The 27,793-nt window shown below is 39.6% G+C and overlaps 1 protein-coding gene across 8 annotated transcripts in view; it reads right to left on the reverse strand.

Moving 5' to 3' along the window:
* Lrch3 (leucine-rich repeats and calponin homology (CH) domain containing 3) overlaps window positions 1-27,793 on the reverse strand; it is an 88,306-nt gene that overhangs the window by 7,467 nt on the left and 53,046 nt on the right. For 4 of the 8 annotated variants that reach the window (XR_001233690.1, XM_005383086.2, XM_005383089.2 and 1 more), the window contains exons 10-20: window positions 26,554-26,630; window positions 23,539-23,590; window positions 23,156-23,305; window positions 19,473-19,523; window positions 18,188-18,241; window positions 15,074-15,145; window positions 10,740-10,788; window positions 9,996-10,112; window positions 9,249-9,355; window positions 8,136-8,273; window positions 2,027-2,104 (exon numbers count right to left, since the gene is read on the reverse strand). Coding sequence is in view for 7 of the 8 variants with exons in the window: in XM_005383086.2 (XP_005383143.1) it covers window positions 2,027-2,104; window positions 8,136-8,273; window positions 9,249-9,355; window positions 9,996-10,112; window positions 10,740-10,788; window positions 15,074-15,145; window positions 18,188-18,241; window positions 19,473-19,523; window positions 23,156-23,305; window positions 23,539-23,590; window positions 26,554-26,630 (945 nt within the window). In the remaining variant the exon portion in view is untranslated. The remainder of the gene's footprint in view (window positions 1-2,026; window positions 2,105-8,135; window positions 8,274-9,248; window positions 9,356-9,995; window positions 10,113-10,739; window positions 10,789-15,073; window positions 15,146-18,187; window positions 18,242-19,472; window positions 19,524-23,155; window positions 23,306-23,538; window positions 23,591-26,553; window positions 26,631-27,793) is intronic. The other 4 variants (XM_005383085.2, XM_005383087.2, XM_005383088.2 and 1 more) reach the window with 4 other exon arrangements.

Here is a 27,793-nt window from a genome sequence, read left to right on the forward strand (position 1 = left end):
GATACAGAGAAAAGACATGCAAGCTCTCTAGAAGCCATATTAAATGCTCTATTAATATATTTAACATGGTCTGGTGAGCCTTTATAAAACAATAATACAAAAACGAAAAATCTAGTTGGGCATAGTGGTGCACGCCTGTAATCCTAGCCCTCATGAGGCTGAGGCAGGAGGATCACTGAGAGGTGGAGGCCAGCCTGGGCTACAAAGTGAATTCAAGGTGAGCCAGAACTGCATAGTGTAACCATGTTTCAAAAAGATCAAAAAAAGAGAAAGAAACAAAGAAACAAAGGAAAATATGCTTTGAATTTGTCCACAGGAATAAAACAGGTCCTTGGTCACTGCCATTTTACGTGTTTCAGTTCTTTTATAACTCTCAGGTTATTTTAAAAAAAAAAAAAAAGGGGGGGGGCTGAGGATTTAGCTCAGTGGCACAGCGCCTGCCTGGCAAGCACAAGGTTGTGAGTTCGATTCCCGGTACCAGAAAAAAAAAAAAAAAAAAGCAAAAGAAAAAGTAAAAAATAAAGAATATAATGATGATCTCTTTAAAAAAAAAAAAAAAAAAAAGGAGAAAAATAACTGGGAATTCATGCTGTCTAATGCAGATGCCCCAGGGAGCTGGGCACTTGCTCTTCTGCTCTGCAACAAGAAAAGGGCAGCCAAAAAGGGCTACAGACTGGACAAGCGATGCCCTGGCATTCTGGGATCCCAGGTATCAAGATGAACCAGGTAAGGAGGTCATAGTGAAGCTCCTGGAACAAGGGCTTCATTTGGAGAGGAACCATGACACTGTTGATGGATCCAGGGCCAATTCTGAGTCTCTTGACAGCTAATCAAGGTGAAAGAAGAGTGATGTTTTTGTCCTTGGCAGGTTGGATGAAATGTAAGACTTGCAGGGGTTGGGGATGTGATACAGTGGTGAAGCATCTGCTCAGCATGCAAACAAAAAAACTGATCCTAAGGTATCATGCTGTTTCTTTAGATTTGTCTCTGTATCATATCATTAAAATATAATATTCCTGAGAGTATATGCTTAGTTCATTTCAAATTGCTTTTTAAAAAAGGTAACTGAACAAAGACTATATCCAGCTCATTTTCCTAATCACATCAGTAACTAAGTTTAACTATCTGCACTACTAAAGGGGAAAAATATTGTAACTGAGGAAGCTGGCAGGTGTAAATCCTTGGAACAGAACTAGCGTGCACAAATGGCCTCTAGTGTGCACAAATGGCCTCTAGTGTGCTATACTCTGAAGTATTAAAGTTTAGTGGTAAAACTGGTAGAATGTGAATGACAGCTGTAATTTAGTTAATACTATTATTGTCCCAGCGTTACCTAGTTTGGACAACCACTATGTATATATTAGATGTTAACATTTTAAAAAACTGAGCAAAATGGACACAAGAATTTTCTGTGCTAGTTCTAAGATTATTTCAAAATTAACATCCATAAGAAGTATTCAAGCAAGTGCTAAAAAACGAAGCAAACTGAAGTACTCTCAATCTGAGATGTATTTATGTTGCAAGATGTTGTACATGTCATTGTACAAAGGTCAAAGGGTAGAGATGTTTAGAAAAATAATATTTATTAGATACTTACAAGATAATTATTTACATTTATATGTTTGTAATTTCTTTGTGAGGTCGTTGGAAATAAGGAAAACAATCAAAAGAATGTTGACTGACTCTTACAACTGAACATCATGTTAATAATGATCATCTTAGTTCAGAACTGCTATAGTATGTTTTTTTTTTTTTTTTGCCAAACAAATAGTTTAATGATACATCTCTCTCTCTCTCTCTCTCTCTCTCTCTTTCTCTCTCTCTCTCGTGGTACTGGGAATCAAACTTGACCTCAACCTCTTGCTTGCAAGGCAAGTGCTGTACCACTGAGCTATATCCCCAGACCTATGATACATCTCAACAGTCTATGTAATATGATTTTACAGACTTATATCTCTGACAGATTTTAGGATAATACCTAATCTTTTCAAGAACACACACACACACAAAATGCTAAATGCATTACCTGAGGTACACCAATTTTTCTGCATGCTTCTAGGAAATTCTCCACATTTCGCCTGCATTTTGCTATTGTTAATTTAGGCTGCAATGAGAAAAGGAAGAGGAGAAATTTTGGTGTTACCAGCAAAGGTCTATAAAATGTAGTTAACTGCTATGCATGGTAGTGCATGCCTGTGATCTCAGCACTGGGAAGGCTGAGGCAGGAGAATCCTAAAGGAAAGGCCAGCCTGGGGTAAAGCTTAAGGCCTACCTGGACTACAAAGTGACACACCATTTAACAAAAAGTGCTAACATTGAAAACACTGTTTGCCAGCTGCTTCACATGTTCACAATGCTGTAGACTAGGGGGTCAGCAATTTTGTCTTCAAAGGATCTGATAATAAATGTTAGCCTTGAGCCACAAAGCTGGCAACTGCTCATGACTGCTTGGTACTTGAAAGCAGCCATAGATGATGTGCACATGCGCAAGTGCCACTGTGCTCAGGAGCACTTCCCGTACGGAGCTAGGTTCGCTGCCTGGGGAGCAGTTTGCGCCGAACCAGACTCTGACCCAGACGGCTGACCCTGAATTGACAAGTGAATGCTGCGCAGAGAAGCTTTGAAGTGATAAAGGTTTTTTTTTTGTGCCCCCCCCCTCATTTTAAAACAATACACACTAAAAAGAATTTCAAAGAACAAAATTAATTACCCACAGCTCATCTTTCAACTATAGCCACAACTAAGACTTGGTTCATTTTCTTTTAGTCTATTTTAAAGAAGATAATTTTTAAAAATCAGTAATATTTGCTCATAAATATATTACAGAGGCATTAAGTCTTTATTCACTAACAACTAAAATTTTAAGACCATTTATTTATTTATGGATCTGGGATCATCGAACTAGCCAGTTCTCAAAGAATCACAATAAATTAACATTTATGAATATGGCCAAAAAGAAACTGATAAGGGTTTTCGTTTGTGTTTGGCTTTCATTTATATCCTCATCACAAAAATAATTCTACTAAGAATGTACATTATAAAGTTCAGTATGGTCATAAGAACAAAATAAAGAAACAGTCTACTGTGAGGAATAACAATTTTTATGAAGGAAAAAGAGGTATAAACATTCATCTTGAAATCTAACACTCTAACTGCAACTCCATTAGAGCAATACTGATTTTTTTTACTTGCTTTTTTGAGACAGAGACGCACCATGTAGCCTAGGCTGGCTTGAACTCACAGCAGTCTTCCTACCTTAGCCTCCAAGTGCTGGGATTACAGGCGTGCACCACCATGCCTGGCAACAATATTTATTTATTTCTAACAGTCATGACCACAATTGAAAGCAGGGTTGTTTCCCTTTTTTTTGCTTTTAATTTAAATACTGGATGATTCTCACCCAGCTAAATGAAAGTCCACTTCTTCACACCCTAAACTGACAGTTTCGGAAGTTTTACATATTTGCATGTGTCTTTTAAACTTTATTACCCCAAAAGATTCCTTCCTAACCAGTGTACACCTGCAGTCCCATCCACGCAGAAGGCTGAGAAAAGGACTGCTTTAACCCAGGAGGCTTTTCCTCTAACAAATCTGAAAAATCAAAACAAAAATCTCTCTTTATTTGCCTAGTGTCAAAGTAAGTACTTTTACTTTATTTTTTAAAATTACTTAAAAATTATTTTCAACCAGGTGTGGTGGCACACGCCTATAATCCCAGCACTTAGGCGGCCAAGGCAGGAGAATCACTGAGTTCGAGGCCAGCCTGGGCTACAGAGTGAGTTTAAGGCCAGCCTGAACTGTATAGAGAAACCCTGTCTCAACAAGATCCCCCCCAAAATCAGTATTAAAAAGTTATGTAGTTCAGGTTGAGTTTTTGTTTTTGTTTTTTTTTTTTGGTTTTTCTCCGGTACCGGGAACCGAACTCACGACCTTGCGCTTGCCAGGCAGGCGCTTTGCCGCTGAGCTAAATCCCCAGCCCCTCAGGTTGAGTTTGAACCCTTGGCAACGGCATGCCTCAGCCTCCTGAGTGCTGGTGGTACAGGTGTGTGACACCCTTGCCCAACTAGTACTTTTTTTGGGATGGGGGAGTACTGGGAATCAAACTCAGGACCTCGCATTTGCCAGGCAGGTACTGCACCACTGAGCTATATCCTTAGCCCAGTACTTGCTTTTAAAATCAAGAAGAAAAATGCCCAAATGCTAGACATGGTGGCACACACCCGTAATCCCAGCACTTGGGAGGCTGAGGCAGGAAGACTGCTGCAAGTTCAAGGCCAGCCTGGGCTACAGAGTGAGTTGAAAGTCAGCCTGAATTACAGAGCAAGGCCCTGTCCCAAAAGACCAAAAACAGTAACAACAACAACAACAACGAGAGAGAAAGGTGCCCAAATAAGAGGCTGATGTTAGCCAGGCACAGCGGTGCATTAGGGAAACTGGGCCAGGAGGATCACAAGTTTGAGTCCTGCCTGGGCAACATAGCAAGACCATGTCTCAAAATTCAAAAGGCTAAGGAGTAGCTCAGTGGCAGAACAGTGGGACAAAAAGACTATTGTATTAATCCAAGCTGGAAAAGTTAACAAGTTAGAGCAATGAAAGGAAGATTATTTTAGAGGTAGGACTGACGCAGTCTAGTGACTCCCGTGGGAGATGGGAGAACAGGCATTTATGAAAGATTATTTTTATTTTTTATATTTTCTCTCTACTATTATTATTTTTGTGGTACTAGGGGTTGAACCCAGGGTCTTCACAATGAGCTATATCCCCTGTGCTTGTTTGTTTCTTTAGGGATTTTTTTGGGGGGGACTTTTTAAGGGTCACCTGAATGAAAAACTATACATGCTTTTCTTGTCGGGGGGGCAGGTATTTGTAGCATAGATAAAATCCAGGTAAAGAGAAAACCATGACTTTTGGAAACAGGGTCTTGCTATATAGTTCAGAGTGCCCTTGAACTCACTATTTAGCCTAAGCTAGCCTTGAATTCATCATGATGTTCCTCCTGCCTTGGCCTCCCAAGTGCTAGGATTATAGTATGTACCGCCATGCCCAGCACTTTATTTTTTGCGACATGGTCTCACTAGGTCACCAAACTGTCCAGGCTGGACTTGAACTCGTGATCCTCCTGTCCCAGCCTTCCAGGTTCTGGGATTATAGGCATACACCACCACACCTGACACACTTCATTATTTTTAAAAGAAAGGTTACTGTTTTTGAAAAAAAAAAAAAAAAAAGAACTACTTATAACTCACTGCTGCTACCTTTTATGCCTAGAAGGATGCCAGTAAGAATTATTTATGTTGTTGATAACAAAGTTCTAAATGCCTTAATCTCATGTTACTCTCTTACTACTAAAAAGGCTCATGTATTTTATTTCTTCAAGCAGTTAACCCTTCAATGCCTAGTGATCCATTTGTGGAATGACAATAACAACAGAACATAATGAAATGTGTCCTCTTCAAATTTTCATTGTAATTTTCTAGGTTAACATATCTTCAGCATAAATTGGTTAAATGTTTATGAAAGTTTTATTTTGAGTGTGGTGTTCTGATGTTGATAGTAAAAAGTCCCAGTCCTTTTACTTTCAAATCTCCGTTCATTAGCTCCTTGCTTATTACCCCTGGAAATGAAGAAAAACAGAACACCTGTTTTCTAAGTGCTAAATAAAAATAGAGCCTAGCTATTTTCCTTAGAATAAATGTATGATTCAGCTGGGCACGGTGGTGCACACCTGTAATCCCAGCACTTGGAAGGCTGAGGCAGGAGGATCATTGTGAGTTTGAGGCCAGCCTGGGCTACAAAGTGAGTTCAAGACCAGCCTGAACTGCATAGTGAGACCCTGTCTCAAAAAGACAAAAAGAAAAGTAATGAAAAGAAAAGAAAAAACAAATGCATGATTCCATTTTTGGATGTGCTACACAGAAAAGGGACACACAGCATTCTTGGGACTCTGGTAACAAAGAAGTCCTTACAATTAAAATAATACAAGGTCCTTGGGAGACACAAAGGATTTTCACCTAGAAAGCCAGTAAGATGAATGCCCCAAAATAGAAATCTACAGTCTTCTACATAATTGGAGTTTGAGTAAAGAATTTATAACAGGAACTGCCTGCCTAAATAACAATAAATGAAGAGAAAATAAGATGAGGTCAGCTGGGTGTGTTGGCATATGCCTGTAATCCCAGCACTCAGCAGGTTGAGACAGGATTGTCAGGAGTCTAAGGCCAGCCTGGGGCTACAGAGTCAGTTCAAGGCCAACCTGAATTGTATAGTAAGACCTTGTCTCAAAAAACAAAAAAAAGGAGCTGAGGGTATAGCTCAGTGGCATGGTATCTGCCTGGCAAGCGCAAGGTCCTGAGTTCAATTCCTGGTCCCTCCACCCAAAAACAAAACAAAACAAAACAAAACCCTCAAAGATGAGGTCAAACCTTTGAGAAGTCAAACATGGCTAAGTATATTACAACTGCACAGTATTTGTTCAAAGCTATCAAAAGCAGGTGAAACAATCAAATGCAATGAGAGCTTTGATTATATCTGCACATGCGCTGTGTGTGTGAGTGTTTGCACGTGCCTGTGTACTGTGACCAGGAGGGAGGGAAAGCAGCTATAGAGATGTTCTTAAACTAAGTGGGGGATGTGAATATACCCCGTGGCGGATGCTGGCACCTAGCGCCCCTCCACCAGTCCATGACCCCATCTTCGACCCCCACCTGCACACCCTGCTGGCTGCTAACCCCTTTCTCAGCGTCAGCCCGGGCCCACGGCACGCTCAGGAGTGGGAACAGCACCAAACACACGGCAGGCCTGAGCCTGGCCCTCTATCAGTTGGCCACTGGCATGGGCTAGGGGCAAAGTCAAGGGGCCCAGGAGTTTGGAAATAGTTAAGGGGTAGAGAGTTATGACATATGGAACTATAACTGGTGCAGTTAAAAGACACACAAACACACAAAAACAGTAAGTATGGCAAAATGCAATGCATATCAGACCTAGGTAGAGATCTTAAGTGTTCCCCTATCTGAAAGTTTACTTATGTGTGTCCACGGGTTCTTTTCTAAAAGTAACATTTAACTGACACATAAAAACATAAAAACTATACATATTTATGAGATACTATGTGACATCTTGATATATGCATACATTACATAACGTTTAAAAGAGGTGACACACATCTTATCCCCTTTAACATTTATCATTTCTGTCTTCTGAAATACTGGGGATGGAACCAAGGTCTCTGGCGTGCTGGGCAAGTGTTCTCTCACCGGGCTCCACCCCAGGCCAATATTTCTTCTCTTGAGGGGGAGGCATTATTTCTTTATGGTAAAAATATTTTAAGTCCTGTCTTCTCAACAGCATAGCAGATCTTTAAAATTAAAAAAATTCATGATAAAATTTGAACTAAAGCAAACCAAACCAAATCAAGAGACGTGTGTCAACCCAAACCCAAAGCCTACTCTTTCTCTTGCGGCTGCCATCCTGATAGTAACACCTAGGTCTGACCAGCAGCAACCAAAAAAAACATCGGGCATTCTCTGGAATGCCTGTTCTCTCACCTTCCACAGGAGTGACTAGACTACATTAGTCCCACCTCTAAAACAACCTTCCTCTCACTGCTCTAACGTGTTAACTTTTCCAGCTTGGATTAATACAATAGCCTTTTTGTCCCACTGTGGTGCTGGGGACTGAACCCAGGGATGTTCTACCACTGAGCTACTCCTTAGCCTTTTTTTTTTTTTTTTTTTGTTTTTTTCCGGTACCAGGAACCGAACTCACGACCTTGCGCTTGCCAGGCAGGTGCTTTTGCCGCTGAGCTAAATCCCCAGCCCTCTCCTTAGCCTTTTGAATTTTGAGACATGGTCTTGCTATGTTGCCCAGGCAGGACTCAAACTTGTGATCCTCCTGGCCCAGTTTCCCTAATGCAACGCTGTGCCTGGCTAACATCAACCTCTTATTCTAACATCTCTGTTCTAACATTTATCACATTGTTGTAAATTATTGTTTTCATGTCTTTTTTTATTTCTAGTAGAAGGGAGACCAAGAAACAGACCCTTTAAATCTGCATCCCAAGCATCCAGCACAGTGATTGCCTACTGTTCAATAATTGTCTGATGAACAGCTGATGCTTTCTAGTATTAAAAACTCACCACAGCCGGTGAGGGAACATGAATGCTTGGGACAGACCGAGGCCGCACATGATTGGCCAAATGGCAAAGAACAACACCATCAGTTAGAGCTGCTCCAAGATCACAAGGCAGAGAGACTTTTAACCGGTACTCAATGTGCTGAAAGAACAGGAAAATACATAATATAGTCACTGAAGAGTAATTAACACATAAGACAATGATGTTATAATAGAAAATATTTAACAAAAAAAAAATTGAACTAGAAATAAGATAAAAAGGAAGCAAATACCACAATCTATTTTATCCTTGTCTCCCAAGTCAGTATTTTAAGGCAACCCGATACAAACGTATGGCAATCAGACTGCACATAGTGCCAAGTACAACAAAGTTTCAGAGACAATTTTCCGAACAAAAAGAAAAAAAAGCCGGGTGTGGTGATGCACACATTGGGGAGGTTGAGGAAGGAGGATTGCCATAAGTTCAAGTCTGAGTGTGGCCTAGGATACATAGTAAGATGGTGACACCCTGTCACAAACAAACAACAAAACAAAACAAAAATGAGGAGGAAAACCTGGATTCTCTTTCAGGTCCAAAATAAAACGGCAAATCTCTCACTGCAAAGTGTGCTATATATGTCTACATGTACATGATGTAAACGATGACGCTCATAAAATTTCTTTATAATTTGAAGCAGGAAGGAAATAAAAAAATTCAAATGAGTAAAGGTAGGAATTGAGCTTTTAGAATGATCCATCTCATTTTTTAGTAAAAAGTTTCCTTATTAACAAAATTTCTCTCACTTTTGCCACAAAACACAACACACAATGGACAATGTTTGGTGTCACAGAGTGAACCCAGGGCCTCTCACATGGACAAGTGCTTTACAACCTCAGCCCTTTTGAAATTTTATTTTAGACAGGGTCTCACTAAGTTATTACATTGCCGAGGCTAGCCTTGAACTTTTGATCTTCCTGTCTCAGCCTCCCAAGAAGCTGGAATTATAGGTGTGTGCTACCACATTCAGCTTGACACTTACTGCTTCTATAAAAATTATATGTCGGATACCCAAGTGATTACAGGAAGATGGACCAGAGCAGTAACACTTTAAGTGCAAATCAGAGGTAAAATACGCACTTTCCGTAGCTGATCTATTAATTTCAGCTCTTCTTCTCTCTGTCTTGTGATGCATTCTGCAGAATCTGTGGCAGGTGCAGGAGACGAGAGAAGGGAGGAAGCATGACCTACAGACACAGTAAACGCAACAGGGAAAGGTGACTGTGCTGCTAGCCAAGTGCCCACATCCGCCCGACCTGAGTCTTTCCACTACAGCAGTGCTGACGTTGTGGAGTGACTTTGCAAAGGAGGTTTTTATTACGGAAATTTAAAAATACACACAATAATGGCAAAAGAGCATAAAACTAGGACATTTCCATAACCCTCTGGCTTAACTACTTTTTCATGATTATGTCCATTTAAAAATGTTTTTACTGAAAATCATATAGAAACAGAAAATTATACAAAGATAAACACAGAGCTCTGCCACTCGGCTACATCTCCAACCCTTTTTATTTTGAGAAAGGATCTTGTTATGCTGCCCAGATTATCCTCAAACTTTTGACCCTCCCACCTCAGCCTCCTGAGTACCCAGGGTAACAGGCATGTAAAACCATGGCTGGCTTCTAAGAAGCTTTCTTATCAAAAAAATTCAAACACGGTGCTCCTGATTTAATGTCAGTGAAATCACAGACATCAACAGTTTAAAGCTCCTGCCGAGGCTAGCTCTTGGTAGAGAAGTGTGAAAGCATGCTAACAGTTAACTGCATTACATTAGGCCACCCCCAACAACCCACTGTCTCACCTTTTCAAACCACTGCCACCTACCTTTATTTGCTTCTCCCCTGACAGCTCCTCGGAAAAGGAAGCTCTCAGGGCGCGGGGGTTGATTTCTCTGGATAGCAGCAGGAAAAGAATATGCAGCAGAGTGATGAACTAAGTCAGCTTGGAACAGCAAGATGACATTAAAGGAAATGGAAGGCAAATTAAATATAATATAAAGAAAAACAAATTAAGCATAGCAATGATATAAAATGATAATTCTCTTCATGAATGAAAAGTCTGGCAAGAAAAATAATACTCAAAGTAGGGAGGCTGTGTTTTTAATTCTGAAGTTATTTTTGATGGGACCAACAAATATTCATATGTTGAACAGTCTCTTGCAAAGCTATAACCCTGCGAGTTCATGTTCATTTGTCCTTATTAAATGATTAAGCAGTTGTTCAACAAGATCTTTTTTTTTTTTTTTTTTTTTTTGTCTTTTTGAGACAGGGTCTCGCTATGCAGTTCAGGCTGGCCTTGAGCTCACTTTGTAGTCCAGGCTGGTCTCGAACTTGCAACTATCCTCCTGCCTCAGTCTCCCCAGTGCTGGGATTACAGGCGTACACCACCACGCCCGGCTAAGATCAATTTTTAAAAAGGAAGTGTTTAGAATGTTTCTGATTGGGTGTCCAATTTCTATCTCTGAAAAGTTCTCCAACAGGAATCATCTCGGTCAGTTCTCTAACAAGTAACTGACCATGAAAGAAAGAATTATCTTGACATGATTATTTCTACCTTTATGTCTATTACCTGCTTCCACTGTAGGTGAATGTGATATGGCATTAGGTCTGTCATTACTCTGTAGAGGAACAGAGATATATCAAGAGTTACTATCCAGGAAGAGATACGTTCCACATTTATGGCAACTCTGAGACTACGAAACCAATGAAACCTATGCAAGTCTCCTTCAAAATTATGTCTAGAAATGAAAATTTGTTGAAATGAATTAAATTTTTCACATTGTCTTTTAAAGATGAACTTTTTACTCTGTTTTGTTACAGAAGCATTCTCTGAAGATAGTCCTATTATTCTACAGGCTTTCCAAAGACCCTGAAACAATCATCCTAAGGCAGAAAATTCTACTGAAAAATAAATAGAAACAAGAACAATATTTTTCTAATAGCATTTTTCCAAAAGTTTCTAAAGTATTTTTTCTCCTGAAAAGTAAAATTTAATTTTTAAGAGTGATGTAAGTTTTTCATTTCAATTACCAAAATGTGTGTTTAAGAGATGCTACATGTATTTGCTATAGCAGTATGTGAGTCTAAGATGTCTTCATTGGGCAAAAGAACTTTAAAAAGGAGGAAAAATAGCTAAACTGGTATAAAGTTTACCCAAAAGAGGAAAATATGGTTATGAAATCTGAAACATTTGTTGGTTGGATTAAAGATGATGAAGACTTGGCAGGGAAGTAGAACCAAGAAAGGACTTGACATGTATATTGAAATACGTAACTTTTTGAAATAACTAAGACACTTCTGAACAAAGAATGACTTTAAAACTAACACACACATCTATCTACTCCCATGTTCTTCTCTACACTGGTTTCAGCAGTTTCAGAAACTGTCTTCAAATGAGAAGATAAAAATATTTTCAGAAATCTCGTATCTATAGTTGAAGTTAACGTTGACAGTATTTTAACTGTTTTTGAGAACATTTTTCCCAGTTACAGTTCTTTAGTTTGATACAAGTCTTTAGCCTAGAATTAAGATTCAAAAAGTAAGTTGCACATTTGAGTAAAACCACCGATTATCTTTCCAGGGGAAAGACATATTCATCAAGATTGTAAATTTAAAAAAAAAAGATTATGAATTCATTTTTTTTTTTGGTACTAGGAATTGAATTCAGGACCTTGTGCTTCCCAGGCAAGCACTGTGCCTTGAGCTACCTCCCTGGTCGCTGTAAATTCATATTAACTAAGTCTCAGGTGTTGGGAAAAATGGAAATTTAAGTAAGAAATTTAATTTAAAACAAGAGTAACAGGAACTAGTAAAAGGAATCAATAGGCAAATGAGGCAAAAGCTGGCTATCTTTACAAGGAAACAGAAGACTACCCTGACTTTCAAAGGGTATGCGCAAGGAAGGAGAAAGTACGCTAGACAGTCAAGGACCAGTGACGCAGACAAAAACCTCCAAAGGTAGAGATTATTCTTCTAGATACAGAGAAAAAATACTTTTAAACATTTAGAAGTGTCACTTATAGTACAGAGACTAGAAAATTAAGCATAGTAAGAAATAAAAGGAAAAGGAGGATACAAAGGCAGCTTTACTAGACGAGAAGAGCTGAGACAAGTGACACCGAAGGACAGCAAATGCTCTCGACCTCCCAAACCAGCTGCACAGCCTGCACAACACAATCAGCGCGAGGAAAACAGCCCAAAGGCGGGGACTGTAAATGACGATTTCAAAAATATACTTTTTTACTGAAAGAAACTATAAATCTAAGTGACTTGCATTCTACAACACTAATTCGTTCATATCACTCTAAGTCTACTTAACTATTATGTGGGAGTTCTTGGAGAGCAAAAAACGGTTGTGGAATAATCTCAAAACTGGTATGAATTCAATTTTTGAGCCTGGCTGAGCAACAAAAGAAACAAAACTATGCATAAATACAGTGTGTAACTGTTGTAAAGGTAAAGATAAAATTTGAAAACCAATCATCTGCCTCTTTAGTAGGTTTGGTAGAAGCAAAGTCAGACTTAACATCTATCTTAAATCCAGTAAAGTTTCAGATTTAATTTCATATGAGAATCACTTTTTTAGAGAAAACGATCTGGATCTCACAATGTCTGGTACATTCATATCTGGCCTTTCTTAATTAACTATGACTCTGAGATAGATAATTCCCAGGCTCCCTTGAGATAATGAATCCAACTCCTCTCACACAGGTAGAGTGGTACTAGCTGTGCATCTGCATTTCTCCCTAGATAAACTCAAGATGCTTTCTTGAGAGAATTTTGGGGAAAAAATGGCTGAAATAATTTTCTTTTCTTTTTGGTTTTCTGAGACAGGGTTTCAACTATGTAGTCCAGGATGGCCTTGCATTCACTATGCAGGCCAGGCAGGCTCAAACTCATATTCTCCTGCCTCAGCCTCCTGAGAGCTGGGATCAGAGGCAAGCACCACTACACCTGGCTGCTGCAATAATTTTCTATGTTGTGCAAATAAGGACCCTAACTGAAAAAAAGGCTAGCAACAAGTCACCATGGAAAAGAATTACAGACAAAATTTTCTCAGGAGTCATCCAGGTACATATAGCACTTTCAATAACTGATCAGAGAAAAGGTTCATCAGGTTAACAGATGTCAAAAAGTTGAGAGGTCAGCATGACACAAGACTTGAAAGTATTCTGGTACACTGGAGAAGCAAAAATGTTCAAACAGTAAAATTAAATATTCAGGAAAAACAAAAGATACATGAAGTAGAAATTTGGGAGTACAACATGAACACTGAGAATGATAGTAGATACTGAACAAAATGAACATCACAAACTGAAAAAGGCAACCAAAAACTGGCATGAGAAGACATGTGAAAACCCAGGCAGGCCCAGCACCAGGCAGGCTCTGCTGGGTTATATTTCTAACTGTGGTTTGGAGCCAAAAGGGAGGGTAGGGCACTATAAACATCAGGAAAGATTAACAGGTTGGGAAAGGCACTTTTATTTAGAGAGAAGTCATGTATGAGATCATAATAGTTTCAAATGCAAAGATGCTTACATGGAGATCTCTAACTGGAAAGAAAAGAAATCAGGGTGAACCACTTTGGGACAGATATGTTAGACAACGGAAGGACCTTTTGACAGTAAGAATTATTAAACATTTCTTACGTATTCTGTGATGACAAATGTGGAATTACCATTCCCAGAAGCTTTTGAAAGATAAAATACTACAAGTTAATTTGCAGACTTATAGTTAGTTTGTTTATTGATTGATTCTTTTTGAGACAGGGTCTCACTACATAGCCCTAGTTTGCCTCCAACTTGTGGCAATCTTCTTGCCTCAGCCTCCCAAGTTCTGTGATTATAAGCATGTACACAACCAGCTTGAATTTCTAGGGTTTAGATTAAATTTTTTTAGAAGGTGGAATCTGTCATCTCTTAAGACATTACTGTTGATATAAAGCAAAGATTGTTCTTTTTTTTCCCCATATAAACAGTAAAAATTTTAAGTGTACAAGTCATTATGATCTCTATAATAACTATTCCAACTCTGTTCACTGTGAAACAGATAATACATAAACGAAAGGGATGGGCTGCTTCAATAAAACTGTTTATAAAAACAGGAAGCCTATAGGCTATAGTTGGCTGACCCATACTGTGGAGGGTTGGGCAGTGGCAGTTTTAGACTGGGATTCATTATTCTCTATGCATTAGACAACAAATTAGTTAATCTGATATGTGCTAACCATAGTAAAGCAGCTCATGACTAAAAAAATAAATGAATAACAAAATGAGAATGACATTTCAAAATCTGAATATAAGGACTTAATGCAGGCTCTATGACTATTTTTTTTTTTGAGACAAGGCCTGGGACTCATATATATATATATATATATATATATATATTTTTTTTTTTTTGCGGTACCGGGGATGAAACTCACAACCTCGTGCTTGCCAGGCAGGCGCTTAGGCCACTGAGCTATATCCCCAGCCCTGGGACTCACTTATATAGCACAAACTGGCCTCAAACTCACAATGATCCTCCTGCCTCAGCCTCCCAAGTGCTGGGATTACAGGTGTGCACTACCATGCCCAGCTTTCTATGACTATTTCTGGAACAATAAAATGTTCAAAAATTTTTATATAAAATCAGTGTTTCTTTCTTTCTTTTCTTGTTTTTATTTTTTGTGAGACAGGGTCTCACTGTGGAGCCCAGGCTGGCCTTGAACTCTCAGTGATCCTCCTACCTCAGTCTTCCAAATGCTAGGATTACAGGTGTGCTCCACTATGCCCGGCAGCCTATGTGTATTTCAAGCAACCCTATACTTTAGGTTACTGTAAGACCAATCCACTGGGAAATTTAAGACCCAGCTTTTATACTTCCTCCCCAAATTTCCTGGATAATTAATGTAACAAGAGATACCTTAAGAGGCAGGAAGGCAGCAGAATGAGGCAGGGTGGCAGCACAGCCCACTTCACTCAACCCTGACAGCGACTAAATTTTTAAAGAGGAAGAGAAGAAACAGAAGGCAGCACTTAAGTTAGCAAAATGTCAAGTGGGAATACCTGATCAATGAAATTAGAAAAGGAAAGGTCACTGACAACTTTCAAATATTTACTAAGACAATATGTGAAAGTATCTTTTATACAACCTAGTTTTTCCATCTGCATAACTCAGGATATTTGCAATATCCCAGATGATATCAGTCAATAACTGAAAGTCATGATTTCATAAAAATGATTTTATACAGAAATAAACCTGAGAACATCATCGTTTTTAGCAAAACACATTTGAAACTAGAGTCCTCTGCTGTTCCTGTGATGGGAAACAATTTTAGTCAAAGAACTCTTTTTAACTGAGTAGAGCTGGGGTCAATCAGAACAGCGTCTCCTCGGTATTAACCCAAATTAGACTGACTGCAATTCAACTCCATGTACCAGGACAGCACTGGCAAACGTCCTGAGGCGGTAAAGGGCTGAACTATCTGCGGATGTGCGAAACTGCTGGTGGGGTGAGTCCAGAGATGAGACTGGAGAGGGGCAGTGGCCAGAGCCCACAAAAGCTTCGAGGCCATGGGAAGAGGGTGAGACTTGAGCAACATGAAGTAGTCTGAGAAGGTCAGTGTCAAAATTTAGAATAGGACTCTTCGTGTAGTGTTGGGTTTGACGTTATTTGGCATACAAAGAAACACAAGATTTGCTTCTTTTTTGTTAATTTATTATTATTATTATTATTATTATTATTGTCTTTTTGAGACAGATCTCGCTATGCAGTTCAGGCTGGCCTTGAGCTCACTGTGTAGCCCAGGCTGGCCCCAAACCTGCATCAGCCTTCTGAGCAATGGAATTATAGGCGTGCGCCACAAAGCCTGGTTATGCAGTTCAGGCTGACCTTGAACTCACTTTGTAGCCAGACTGGCCTCAAACTCCCTGAGATCCTCCTGCCTCAGCCTCCCAAGTGCTGGGATTACAGGTATATACCACCATGCCCAGCCGAACACTTTTAACTAAAATACAAGTGTACTGTTCTGACAAATAACTGAAGGCTATTTCAAACTTCATGCTAAGAGGATTTTGCTGTTGTCTTTTCAAGCTTTACTTTTTCTTTCACTAACTTCCAGTTACATTATGGAAGGCAATACACGACAGTGTGGTGTCTCCTGCAGGTCCGGAGGCACTCAGATCTAGATCTACCTACGTGACCTTGGACAAGACATTCTCTGCCTCAGTAATCAGGATGGTGATCATTTTTAACCTTAACTCTTAAATTTGCCTTGAAGGAGAAGTGAAGGAGATACTTTTGTGTCTGGATCATCAGAGGCCCTCACTATTTCCCATTAATTTAAAGTATTTTTGACTTCTCACGCCAATTAACTTCTACTGAAACTCCAGTCTTGCGGTTGTCCTCATCTTTAAGACTTCCCAGCTAAAATGTGCTCTATCCACCTCAAAGAAAATGAAACTTGCAGAATATACAGAAATTTTAACAGACAGTGGGAGCTCGCACAGCAAAAACCTGATACTCAAGGAATGCAACTCACAGGTTACACCTAACAGCAGCATTTCTAGCACGTGATACAGGATATGTCACAGACACTAGTGAATTGCTCAGTTTTGATGTCACCATAAAAACAGCATAAAACATGATAAGAAAAGCAATTCTACAAATGGTGAGCATTTTCTTGCAAGGCTTATAAAAGTTATGATTTTAAATAAAGCCTCATACTCATTTTCACTTGGTATAAAAGGCAATAAAAAGTAAACAAATGTTAGCTGGGTATGTGCCTGTAATCAGACACTTGCAAGGCTGAGGCAGGAGGATCGCCGTGACTTTGAGGCCAGCCTTGGCTACATAGTGAGTTCCAGGTCAGCCTGGGCTACATGGTGAGCTTGTCTTAAAACAAAACAAAACAAAACTCAAAAAAATAAACAAGACAAAAAAGTAAACGAGTGTTAAAAATGATCAGGAGTTAGCATTATCAGCAATGTTTTCCTGAGTTTGAGATTTTGCTAAATTTTTTGCTAAAAAATTTGGGATTTTTTAATAGTTTAAAATACATAATAATGCCAGGCATGGTGGCGCATGCCTGTAATCCCAGCACTTGGGAGGCTGAGGCAGGAGGATCCTTGTGAGTTTGAGACCAGCCTGGGTTACAAAGTGAGCTCAAGGCCAACCTGAACTGCACAGTGAGACCCTGTCTCAAAAAACAAAAACAAAACAAAACAAAAACATAGTAATACAGGAAGCCAAATGTAAAGTTGCATAATTAGTGTCATGAGGTAAGGGGGCGGTGGTCCCATTTAACACACAGGTGACTCATGAACCAAATTAACAATTAATAAAATGCACCTGGAATGAGAACTCGTTTAAAAGGCTGACACAGTGTGTTATGCCTCATATACACAAAGCCAGTACAGTTCTTTTTTTTGTTTTGTTTTGTTTTTTCCCCCCGGTACCGGGACTCAAACTCATGACCTTGCACTTGCCAGGCAGGCGCTGTGCCGCTGAGCTAAATCCCCAGCTCCCACCAGTACAGTTCTTAATGCAAATACTTTTCATTGGGAAGCACTACAGAGACTGTGAATACCAGCTGCAGCCCTTGAACGCTGGCAAATGGATGGTGACGCAAGGACACAGGCATAGCTCCTACAAAGCTTTCAGCAATCACACTCATCATGTTTTATGATATCCACGTCATTTCTTTCTTTTTGTGTGGGTACTGGGAATCAAACTCAGGACTTCGAGCTTGCTAGGCAGGCACTGCACCACTAAACTATATCCCTGGCCCCTTTATTTTTTTGGCTTGTCTTTTTGCAACAGGGTTTCACTATGAAGTTCAGGTTGGCCTTGAACTCATTTTGTAGCCCGAAGCTGGCCTCAAACTCCCGGATATCCTCCTGCCTCAGTCTCCTGAGTGCTGAGATTATGGCATGCACCTCCACACCTGGCTTCAGGTCATTTCTGAGTGAAGAGCACATAGCTGCTCTTCAATCTCCAGACACAACAATGTAAAACTTCATTTTTTATAAATCTTACCACTAACAAGGCACTATCATCAGTGTGCTGAGACCTTCTGGGTGGGAAGGGACACTGGAGAGGTGGAGAAAAATGAAGCAATGTCAAAAGCAAACTACACACACAAGTGACGCACTTCAAACAAACACACAAGAGGACAGAGATACTAAGCCACACTTTGGAAGATGCAGACTCAAAGATCATATTTACAATCATCTGAATCTACGTACCATAACAGCCAACAAATTAACTCTGAGCCCTGATTTTCTTCCAAAGAGTTTAAACAACTTCAAATATGATCTCACTGTTTAAAAACCTTCTGAAGAAGCAAAGTCAAAATTGACAAAAACAATGTCTTTATGTGTTTTTTTAAGGAAGTGAGACTCAAATTGAAAAAACTGATGATAAAAATAAAGGGAAATGGTCAATTAAAAAGTCAACTATAATAAAATTAATTCAGTAAGCTTCATTTTTGGAGACCAAAGTAAATGCATGCATTTTTAAAAGATTAAGCAATTAATTTTACACCTTTACACACAATGATATGTATTACCATATATATTTCCCCCCCTCATTATGTAGTCATTATGGGTCTCATGTAGTTCAGGTTGACTTTGAATTCACTCTGTAGCCCAGGCTGGCTTCTGACTCACAGGGACCCTCCTGCCTCAGCCTTCTGAGTGCTGGGATTAACAGACACGTGCCATCATGCTTGACACTGCCTAATGTTATAAAATTAACGTGCAGAGACTTTAATTGGTAGTACTGAAATAACCACTGAAGGTAAAATCCTGGAGTTATTTTGTTTAATAGCAACATCAGTCACCACGTCAGATGCAAGTCTTAGAATTCTCTTCTGTGACTCGATACTGTGCAGTGGGTGTGGCTGGCACAGCTAAGGAGGGTGACAGAGTCTCTGTGAGGGGTGCTCCGGCAGATGTGATGGAATCGCAACCCATGGCTGCTGCTGCTTCTTTTTTGTTTGTTTTGAGACAGGGTCTTGCTATATAGTTCAGGTCAGCACTGAACTCACTGTGTAGTCCAGGCTGACCTTGAACTCATGGTGATCTTCCTGTCTCAGCTCCCCCAGTGCTGGTATTACAGGCATGCACCACCACATCCAGCTAGACCCATAGGTTTTGACATAACTCTCTCACCTGTATCATCTTTTCTTTGTAAACAGAATTTTGTGATGGAAAAACTATGACAAAATTCTGATCACTGAAAACAGGAAAATCACATGCAAAACATTTCATTTCCATGGGAAAAACAATAAATTCCAAAGAAAAGGTGGTTACATACTTACCTCACTATCCATTGCAGATTGCTGTTTTTGTGGACTTTGTGATGCTTTTTGCTAGATACCCCAAAGCCCCCCCAAAAGGAAACTAATTAGAATCTAGAACATTAGATTAAATGATAAATTTTACTTACTAGTCCCACTTATTCTGGTTTTTTGTTTGTTTGAGACATGGTCTTGTCATGCAGTTCAGTTCAGACTGGCCTTGAACCCACTATGGAGCCCAGGCTGGCCTCAGACTCATGGTGATTCTCCTGCCTCAGCTTCCCAAGTGCTGGGATTATAGGTATGTGCCATCATGCCCAGCTGTACTTATTTCTTCATTTCTTAAATACAGAGTAACACTTTTCTAGATTTATACTTAAGATGTTGGGCTGGGGATACAGCTCAACAGCACAGTGCTTGCCTAGCAAGCACAAGGTTGTGAGCTCGATTCCTGGTACCAAAAAATATATATATATATACTTAAGATGTTGCCCTTGCCTTAAGTACAGTAGCTTATAATTTAAATTTTAAAAAAAAATCTCACAACTGCATCACCATATTTTTTTTGTCTTTTTGAGACAGGGTCTTGCTATGCAGTTCAGGCTGGCCTTGACCTCACTTTGTAGCCCAGGCTGGTCTTGAACTTGCAACGATCCTCCTGCCTCAGCCTTCTCCTGAGTGCTGGGATTACAGGCATGCACCACCAGGCCCAGCATACCATATTTTTAGGCGTTTGTTTTGTTTTGTTTTGTTTTGTTTGAGACAGGGTCTCACTATGTAGTCCAGGCTGGACTTGAACTCATAGTGATCCTCCTGACTCAGCCTCCTGAGTGCTGAGATTACAGGCATGTGTCTTTTTATTGCTTTAAATACCATGCTAATGCTGACAGCTCTAGCTTTCTATTCACAGAATCTCAGGTTTTTTCAACAGACTATGCTAGCATTCTAGATGGAAACCTCACTATCAACTCACATCAACATCCACAAAGTCACAATTTCTTTCCTGTACTAACTGCTACGTCCCTCACTTTGTTGATTTTTGCAATTATGACAAATAATATCTGTGTAGTCAGTGTTACAATGTGTTTTCCGATCTGTTTTTTTTTCTGCTATGTGTTTGCGACAGGTAATAATTACGTTCCTCTTGGAGAACTGGTACATGTATACGCCAGCCACGTCATCATCATTTTTACTTCACTTTCCCCTCCTGGTCCTGCTCTCCCGCCTCATCCTTAGGTTCCCTGCCCCATGTCTGCAAAACCTGCCGCCATGTCTCCTTATTCTGTGAGATACACAAATATCATATCATGTTTTCTTAGAGATGAAAAAAATTGAGGAGTGACTGTGGACAAATACAAGGTCACCAAGTTCGTGAGTAGCATAGCTGAGATTTATACCTGTCTCCTGATGCCAAATTCTACACGCTTCCCACAACGCTAGACTCACAGCAGCTACCACACCAGTATTGTTGGGGACATACATAATAATTCTGTAATCGTTAACGTTGAACTATTAAGTAGAATACGCATGAGGAAACTCAAGGCACAAAACAGCTCGGTAATTTTTGGACAGCCAGGCACACAGTGGTGGGAAAGGGGGGTTAAAGTTCACATATTTCCCGACTGCAAGTTTCTGCCACCGATGCAACACTACCAGCTCTGTAGCAATTTCAAAACCTTCCAGTGTGATGCCTCATTTTGCAGTACCGCCTAATTACTGCAATTCCTATTCCACTTTCCTCCTCTAGCTCTTTCCTTGTGACCTGTTCTAACATGAGCAGACTACTTTGGCAGAAGTATTTCTTCTCCTGTTTTCTCCTACTTAAAAACCTTCTGCCTAGCAGATCAAGATCACCCTCTAATCTGCAGGTAGTCATGAATGTCTGCAGGGTGAGCAGCTCTTACTAGCTAGGGAACTTCCACAAAGGCGAGCTAAACATCAACTTATGTAAAACACATAGACAGCACCTGGGGTGTCTAAGCATCAGCCGTATCATTTCCCGAGAGGCAGGACTGCACTGCAGCCAGCGCAGGGTATGCAGCCCACTCACTTACCAGCTGAGTATTTAACCTTAGCCTTAGGCAGTTATCACAACAAGAAAATAACTGTATCTATTTCACAGGACTATTGAGAGTATTAAATGACTTAAAATATATAAAGCACTCAGAGCAGCACCTGGGCTATACAGTAAGCACTCAGTAAACTTTAAGTATTATTATCATCATCTTCAACATCTCAGCAATTTATTTTTTCTTTTTTCATCAACACAAACTCTAACCAAGCTGGTATTTCCTTCAAGCACCATTATTTTATTTACTTTTGGTTTTCTGAGACAGGATCTTGTTAAGGAAATCAGGCCAGCCTTGAGCTATATACCCCAAAATGGTCTCAACTTGTGGGGATATTCCTACCTCCCAAGTAAGGGGATTACAGGTGTGTGCCCCACCTTGCCCAGCTAAGTAATTTTTATAGATATATATATATATATATATATATATATATATATATATATATATATATATATATATATATATATATATATGTTTGGTATCTGGAATCAAACTCACGACTTCATGCTTGCCAGGCAGGCATTGTGCCGCTATATCCCTGGGCCCCATTATTTTAAATAACAAATTGTATGAGCTCATTCCTAGCTTCTGACTGACATCCCCTCAATCTGGAATGAACCCATCTAACTTTTCTTCCTGTACACTACCTAGCCATTCCATTTTTTTTTGTTTGTTCAAAGAAATGAGGCACCCCATTCCATTCTTGAATCTCCGAGCACCTCCTTCTGAGGTCAAGTTCTGATGATAATTGTTCCTGAACTCTTCCTTCATCTTTGATTTAAAACTAGTGTTTTACTGTAAATTGTTACTCATTGATTCATTCCTGATGTGATCTAAGTTGTCCTGTTGAACAGGACTTGTACTTTATGTATTCTTATATTCCTTGTATCGGTACATAACCAGCATTCCGTAAATGTCTATTAGATCAATAATTGAGCAGGGCCAGGTGGTGCATGCCTGGAGTCCCAGCACTTGGGAAGCTGAGGCAGGAGGATCGCTGCAAGTCTGAGGCCAGCCTGGGCTACATAGTGAAATGAAGGCCAGCCTGAACTACAAAGTGAGACCCTGTCTCAAAACAAAACAAAACAAAACAAAACAAAACAAAACAAAACAAAACAAACCACCACCCCCAAACTCAAATGAACAAGTGAACAAGTTAGGCTTTAAGAATTTTAAGTTTGTCTTAACTGTGATGATAACATTGCTTAGTCTTCCTAGAACGGTAGCTTCCTTCTCTGTGAAACATGAACATTCTCATCTTACCTATTAGAAAGATTAGATAAACCAATGAAGAATTCTGACTAGTTTTTGAGAGGCTATATAAAAAGTAGTCCACCCTTTTCCCCCCACTCCTACAGATTAAACCTAGGGCCTTTGTACTGGGCTATGTTCTCAGCCCATTTTGAAAAAAATTTTTCTTTTTAATTTTGAGACAGGGTCTCATGAAGTCACTAAAGTACCCAGGCTTTGCTGGAACTAGCAATCCTTCTGCCTCAGCCTCCCTTAAGGCTGTGATGACAGGCATGTGTCCCTACACCTGGCTATCAGCAGCTTTCTCATTAAAGCTCACAAGGCCTCACCTGACCAGTCACTAAATTATTTTTAGAGTATCAGCAATGAGTTCAAATGCCTCACCTTGATAAAGTCCAGTACAGCCTCTCTCTGAATCTTCTTGGTCCTCACTTTCTCCTCCTCGTACTGCAGGGCCGCCAGCTGTGCCTCTCTCCGAGCACGCTCCACCAACTGTTCTCTTCTCCGTGGCGGTTCCAAGTCTGTGTGTGGCAGCTGCAAAAAAGGAATCATTTTGCATGTAAAAGTGGGGCTGCTGTTTGGGTTAGGGTGTCTGAAAACACTGTCAGCAACTATATCATGTACATATGCTGTATTAACAGAGAAGACAAGTACTAAAATTTATAGATAAGTAGCAATTAATGGCAATTTGAGTATTATAAATGAAAACTATCTTAGTTTTCAAAAATCAAAATAAAAACAGCAAAAAGAAACAAACTAAAAATTACCTGATTGTGACTTGGTGATAGTGGCAAGAGAGAAGGTGGCTCTACTGGAACCCTGACCCAAAAAAAGGAAAAATCTTTTGATACCGAGACAGACATGAGGGAAGAGCCATCTTTTTATTATTAATGCAGTTTTCTATTACTCATAAGCAAGCTGTCTAGTTAACACCGCAAGAGTAACTTCATTCTGTAAACCTGAGCCTGAGTCATTAACTTAAACTGCAGCAACACTGATGTTTCCAACTCATGTTTCCGTGATGCTGCCCCTGATTATTCTACAGCCAGCCAACAACTGTCTGCGCCAGCCAGCGCTGTGCAATGGTAAGCTGAGATCACTCTCAGGTGGTATCATTTCTTCATAACATATATAACTACTATCTTCTTTGTGCGCAAACTGAGACGCTTTTACATATAAAGCCGTTTTATCCACAAAAATCTGGAGTTCAGCCGGGCATGGTGGCACATGCCTGTCATCCCAGCACTCGGGAGGCTGAGACAGGAGGATCGTTGTGAGTTCGAGGCCAGCCTGGGCTACGAAGTGAGCTCAAGGCCAGCCTGAACTGCATAGTGATACCCTGTCTCAAAAAAGACAAAAAAAAAAAAAAAATCTGGAGTTCTACAAAACCTGATAACTCTACTTATAAACAATTCCTACTCTCATTTTCAACTGATAAAGCAATTTTAATAGCAAAGTTTTATTCTTTTTGTTTTTTCTTTGTGGTAATGGGGATTTAACCCAAGGCCCCCCAATGGTACACAAGTGCTGTACCACTGAGATACATTCCAATTCTTTTAAAATTTTGAGATGAGCTCTTACTAAGCTGCCCAAGCTGGTCTCAAATTGACCATACTCCTGCCTTGGTCTCTGGAGTAGGTAGATTTTTGGTGTGCACCACCATGCCTGGCTGATTTTTATTCTTAAGAAAAAGGTGAAACCCTATTTGATGCTAAAAGGGAGGAGGAACTATTTGCTTATCAGTGTTAATTCTTATAAATTTGGGATTTTATCTTTTTCCTGAAGCTGATTTAGTGTTTTACCTCTGTAATCACATTTCTGTCTGAAACTAAAAATGGTGGAGTTGTGACTTTTTGACTTGAAATTTGAAACTCATTATTAGCCTATCAAGGTGATTTAAACACATTGAAAGTGTGCTGTATGGAAAATAAAAATAAATCCCTCAAAGCTTTCATGGTTTCCTATTGCCTACTATTTCTTCCCCCTTTAGCAGTGCTGGAGAGTGAACCTACAGCCTTGTGCATGCAGGGTGAGCATAGCACCACTGAGCTACATCCTCAGCCCCCAACTGCCTCCCACTAATAATACACGGATGTGGCAGTTTGCTGAAGTTGCTAGACTCATGTCCACCATGCTTACCCAAGATAAAATATCAGGCAGTGGAGAAAGAAGCAGTCTCAGCTTATATACAAGCCTGGGAAATAATCTCATGTCATTCACACTTGCCTCAGCCTCCCAAGTGCTAGGACTCCAGGCATGCACCACCTTGCCCTACTCATTTATTACTTCATTTATTAATTTAATAGATCTTTATGGTGCTAGGATATAGGTATGCACCACCATGTCTGGCTTCCTTGGCAAATTTTAAACATACCAGGCATCCCCCTACCTCTGGGCCCTGGCCTAGATGGTAGAATACTGTTCCCTCACTTTGCCACATTTCCACTGAAGTATCACCCCAAAACACACTGCTCGCACTCTCCTTCATCTGACACTACCACATCTTTTGCTCTGTTTTATTTTCTTTTTTGTAGTACTTAGCAGAACATAACACATATCTGTGACATGTACTTGTCTCTATTTAATGGTAAGGTCTAAGCTATCAGGAATCTGGATGAGAACCAGAACCATCTGATTGCTCAGGAAATATTGTCAGAAGGAATGGAGTAACACCATCCCCAAAGCATAGAACACAGACACATAGGAGACCAGCAACTGCAGGTGACATTTAGCCTCCCCTTCAAATCTTGGAGTTTCCTTGTGCTACAACTCACGCAGCCAGCGGCGTGCTGACAGGGAGTGATGGGAGATTAAGAAAAAACAAGACACAGAAAAAGGCTGGGACCAGGTTGGATCTGACCTCTCTGATGGAGAGGTAGTGACAACTCAGCACGGTCTGTGTCTTTATTTATACACAGCGAAAAGGGAAGTTTGCAAGTCCCAGGATGTTTGCACTCCCTGCAAGCAGCAGGGTAAGACCTTGTCTCAAAAGGCTAGAGTGGGGAGTTGGGGTATAGCTCAGCATTCCCTGGGTTCAATCCCCAGAACCATGCCATAAATAAGTAAATAAATAGACAGATAGACAGACAGATAGATAGCCAGGCGTGGTGGCACACACCTGTAATACCAGCACTTGGGAGGCTGAAGCAGGAAGATCATTGTGAGTTCGAGACCAGCCTGGGCTATAAAGTGAGCTCAAGACCAGCCTGAACTGCATAGCGAGACCCTGCCTCAGAAAGACAAAAATTTAAAAAAATAAATAAATAAATAGGACTTCTGAAAATCTTTAACACATTCACCATTGGGCCGTAATTTGTATGTCTCACTGCTGGGAGGCTTGAGACACTGGTGGTACATGCATGACTGTCCCATTGGGTGGCTTATTAATTTTACTAGTAGAAAGACAGATAAAAGTGATTAGATCTGTCTGTACCACTTGACTGAACAACCTCAGTCAAGCTAGCAAAAACATGCTCAGCCCTCTTCATGCATGAGCCCACATTATCGCCATAAAATCTCATTGCCACTAAGTACCTTCAAATCAATTAATTGTATAGGTAATAGTTTAGGTGATCTGAATTTAGAATAAATCAATTTTACCTCTATCCTATGGCATGAGCATAAAAGCACACTGTCCCTTAGCTTTAAATACATGGTCTCTAAGGTACACAGCACAGTATCTACATATCTTCATTATATATGATTTGCACAAAACCAAAACCACTTCACACCTATTACTGAGATTTAAGATGGAACAAATAAGTAGAATTGCTTTTTCAAACCTGTTTTGATATGAATATCGCCTCATATCTTCTGGTTTTTGAAACTCCCTAATGGCTGCTGGCTTTACTGGTGAACCCTAGATGAAAACAGCATAAATAAATGTAAAATGTGCACCCAGAACACTATAATTATATCACTTACATTTGACTTGACATTTAAAGATTTGTAAATTATACGAAGAGGTATTTCAATATAATCTCAAATGTGAACATGTTTAAAAGCACTGCAGGTTACATGTCATATGCTTTGATAATATTCATAATCTACATTTTATTTAAAGAACGATTTCCTTCTTGCTGTATTATACAAATTACAGTGACCCAATACAGTAATATTTCCTGAGTGGTAGGAAAGGATTTTAGAGGTCATCTGGTACAACGTTCTAAGACATCTCTACCCCAACATCTGCTCAGTTTCTCTTGAACAGCTATTGTAATTGGGAGTTCTTTAGGCAGATGATGTTTCTTTACTTTTTTACCACCACAAACTGTTACCTTAGTCACAAAACTAGTCCTGAAGATATTGGTGGGATATCAAGATAAAAACAAAAAGTAACGTTTATGTATGGTAAAATACAATGCTAATTAAAAGAGAAATATAATTAACTTATAGGCTATTTTTGAAAAGCATCACTGAGGATGCATTGCTAAGGAAAACAGCTGGATGAACCAACAGAGACCACACACTAAAAATGAGAAATCCAAGGCACAGTCTTAATGATTTGCACAGTACACACTTTGTAAGATAAGAATGTACAGAAGCAGTAAAATTTTATTTCAACACCAAAATTAATCACGATAATGGCTATTCTATAAGGGAAAAGAAAACAGCATCTCCAAAAAGAATAAAAAAAGTCAAATTTCAAACTATTCAGAGCCTACCTCCATGAAGTAAGTATATCATATATAACTAGAAAATCTTTAGCCAGTTATTCCAAAAGGCTAAAAGCTGACTGCCTTTAAGTTTGGTCATAACAAATCAGATTAAATTATTCTAATTCTGGAATCCTAATGAGAGAATAATTATTCTTAGTGACCATGTCATTCTTTTTTAATGAGCAAAAATTTTTCCTGGGATGTTACATCAATAACTTAACCATTCTGGTTTTATGATATTGCAACCACCTAAAACTGTCAGAGAAATTTTTTTTAACTGAAATTTTTGTAAAAAATAAACATGATACTGATTTAATTTAAAAATAAGTATAACATTCAGGCAGAGGTGGTATATGTATGGGAG

Source organism: Chinchilla lanigera, unplaced genomic scaffold, assembly GCF_000276665.1.
Source record: "Chinchilla lanigera isolate Chin_1 unplaced genomic scaffold, ChiLan1.0 scaffold00019, whole genome shotgun sequence".
Classification (NCBI taxonomy): Eukaryota; Metazoa; Chordata; class Mammalia; order Rodentia; family Chinchillidae; genus Chinchilla; species Chinchilla lanigera.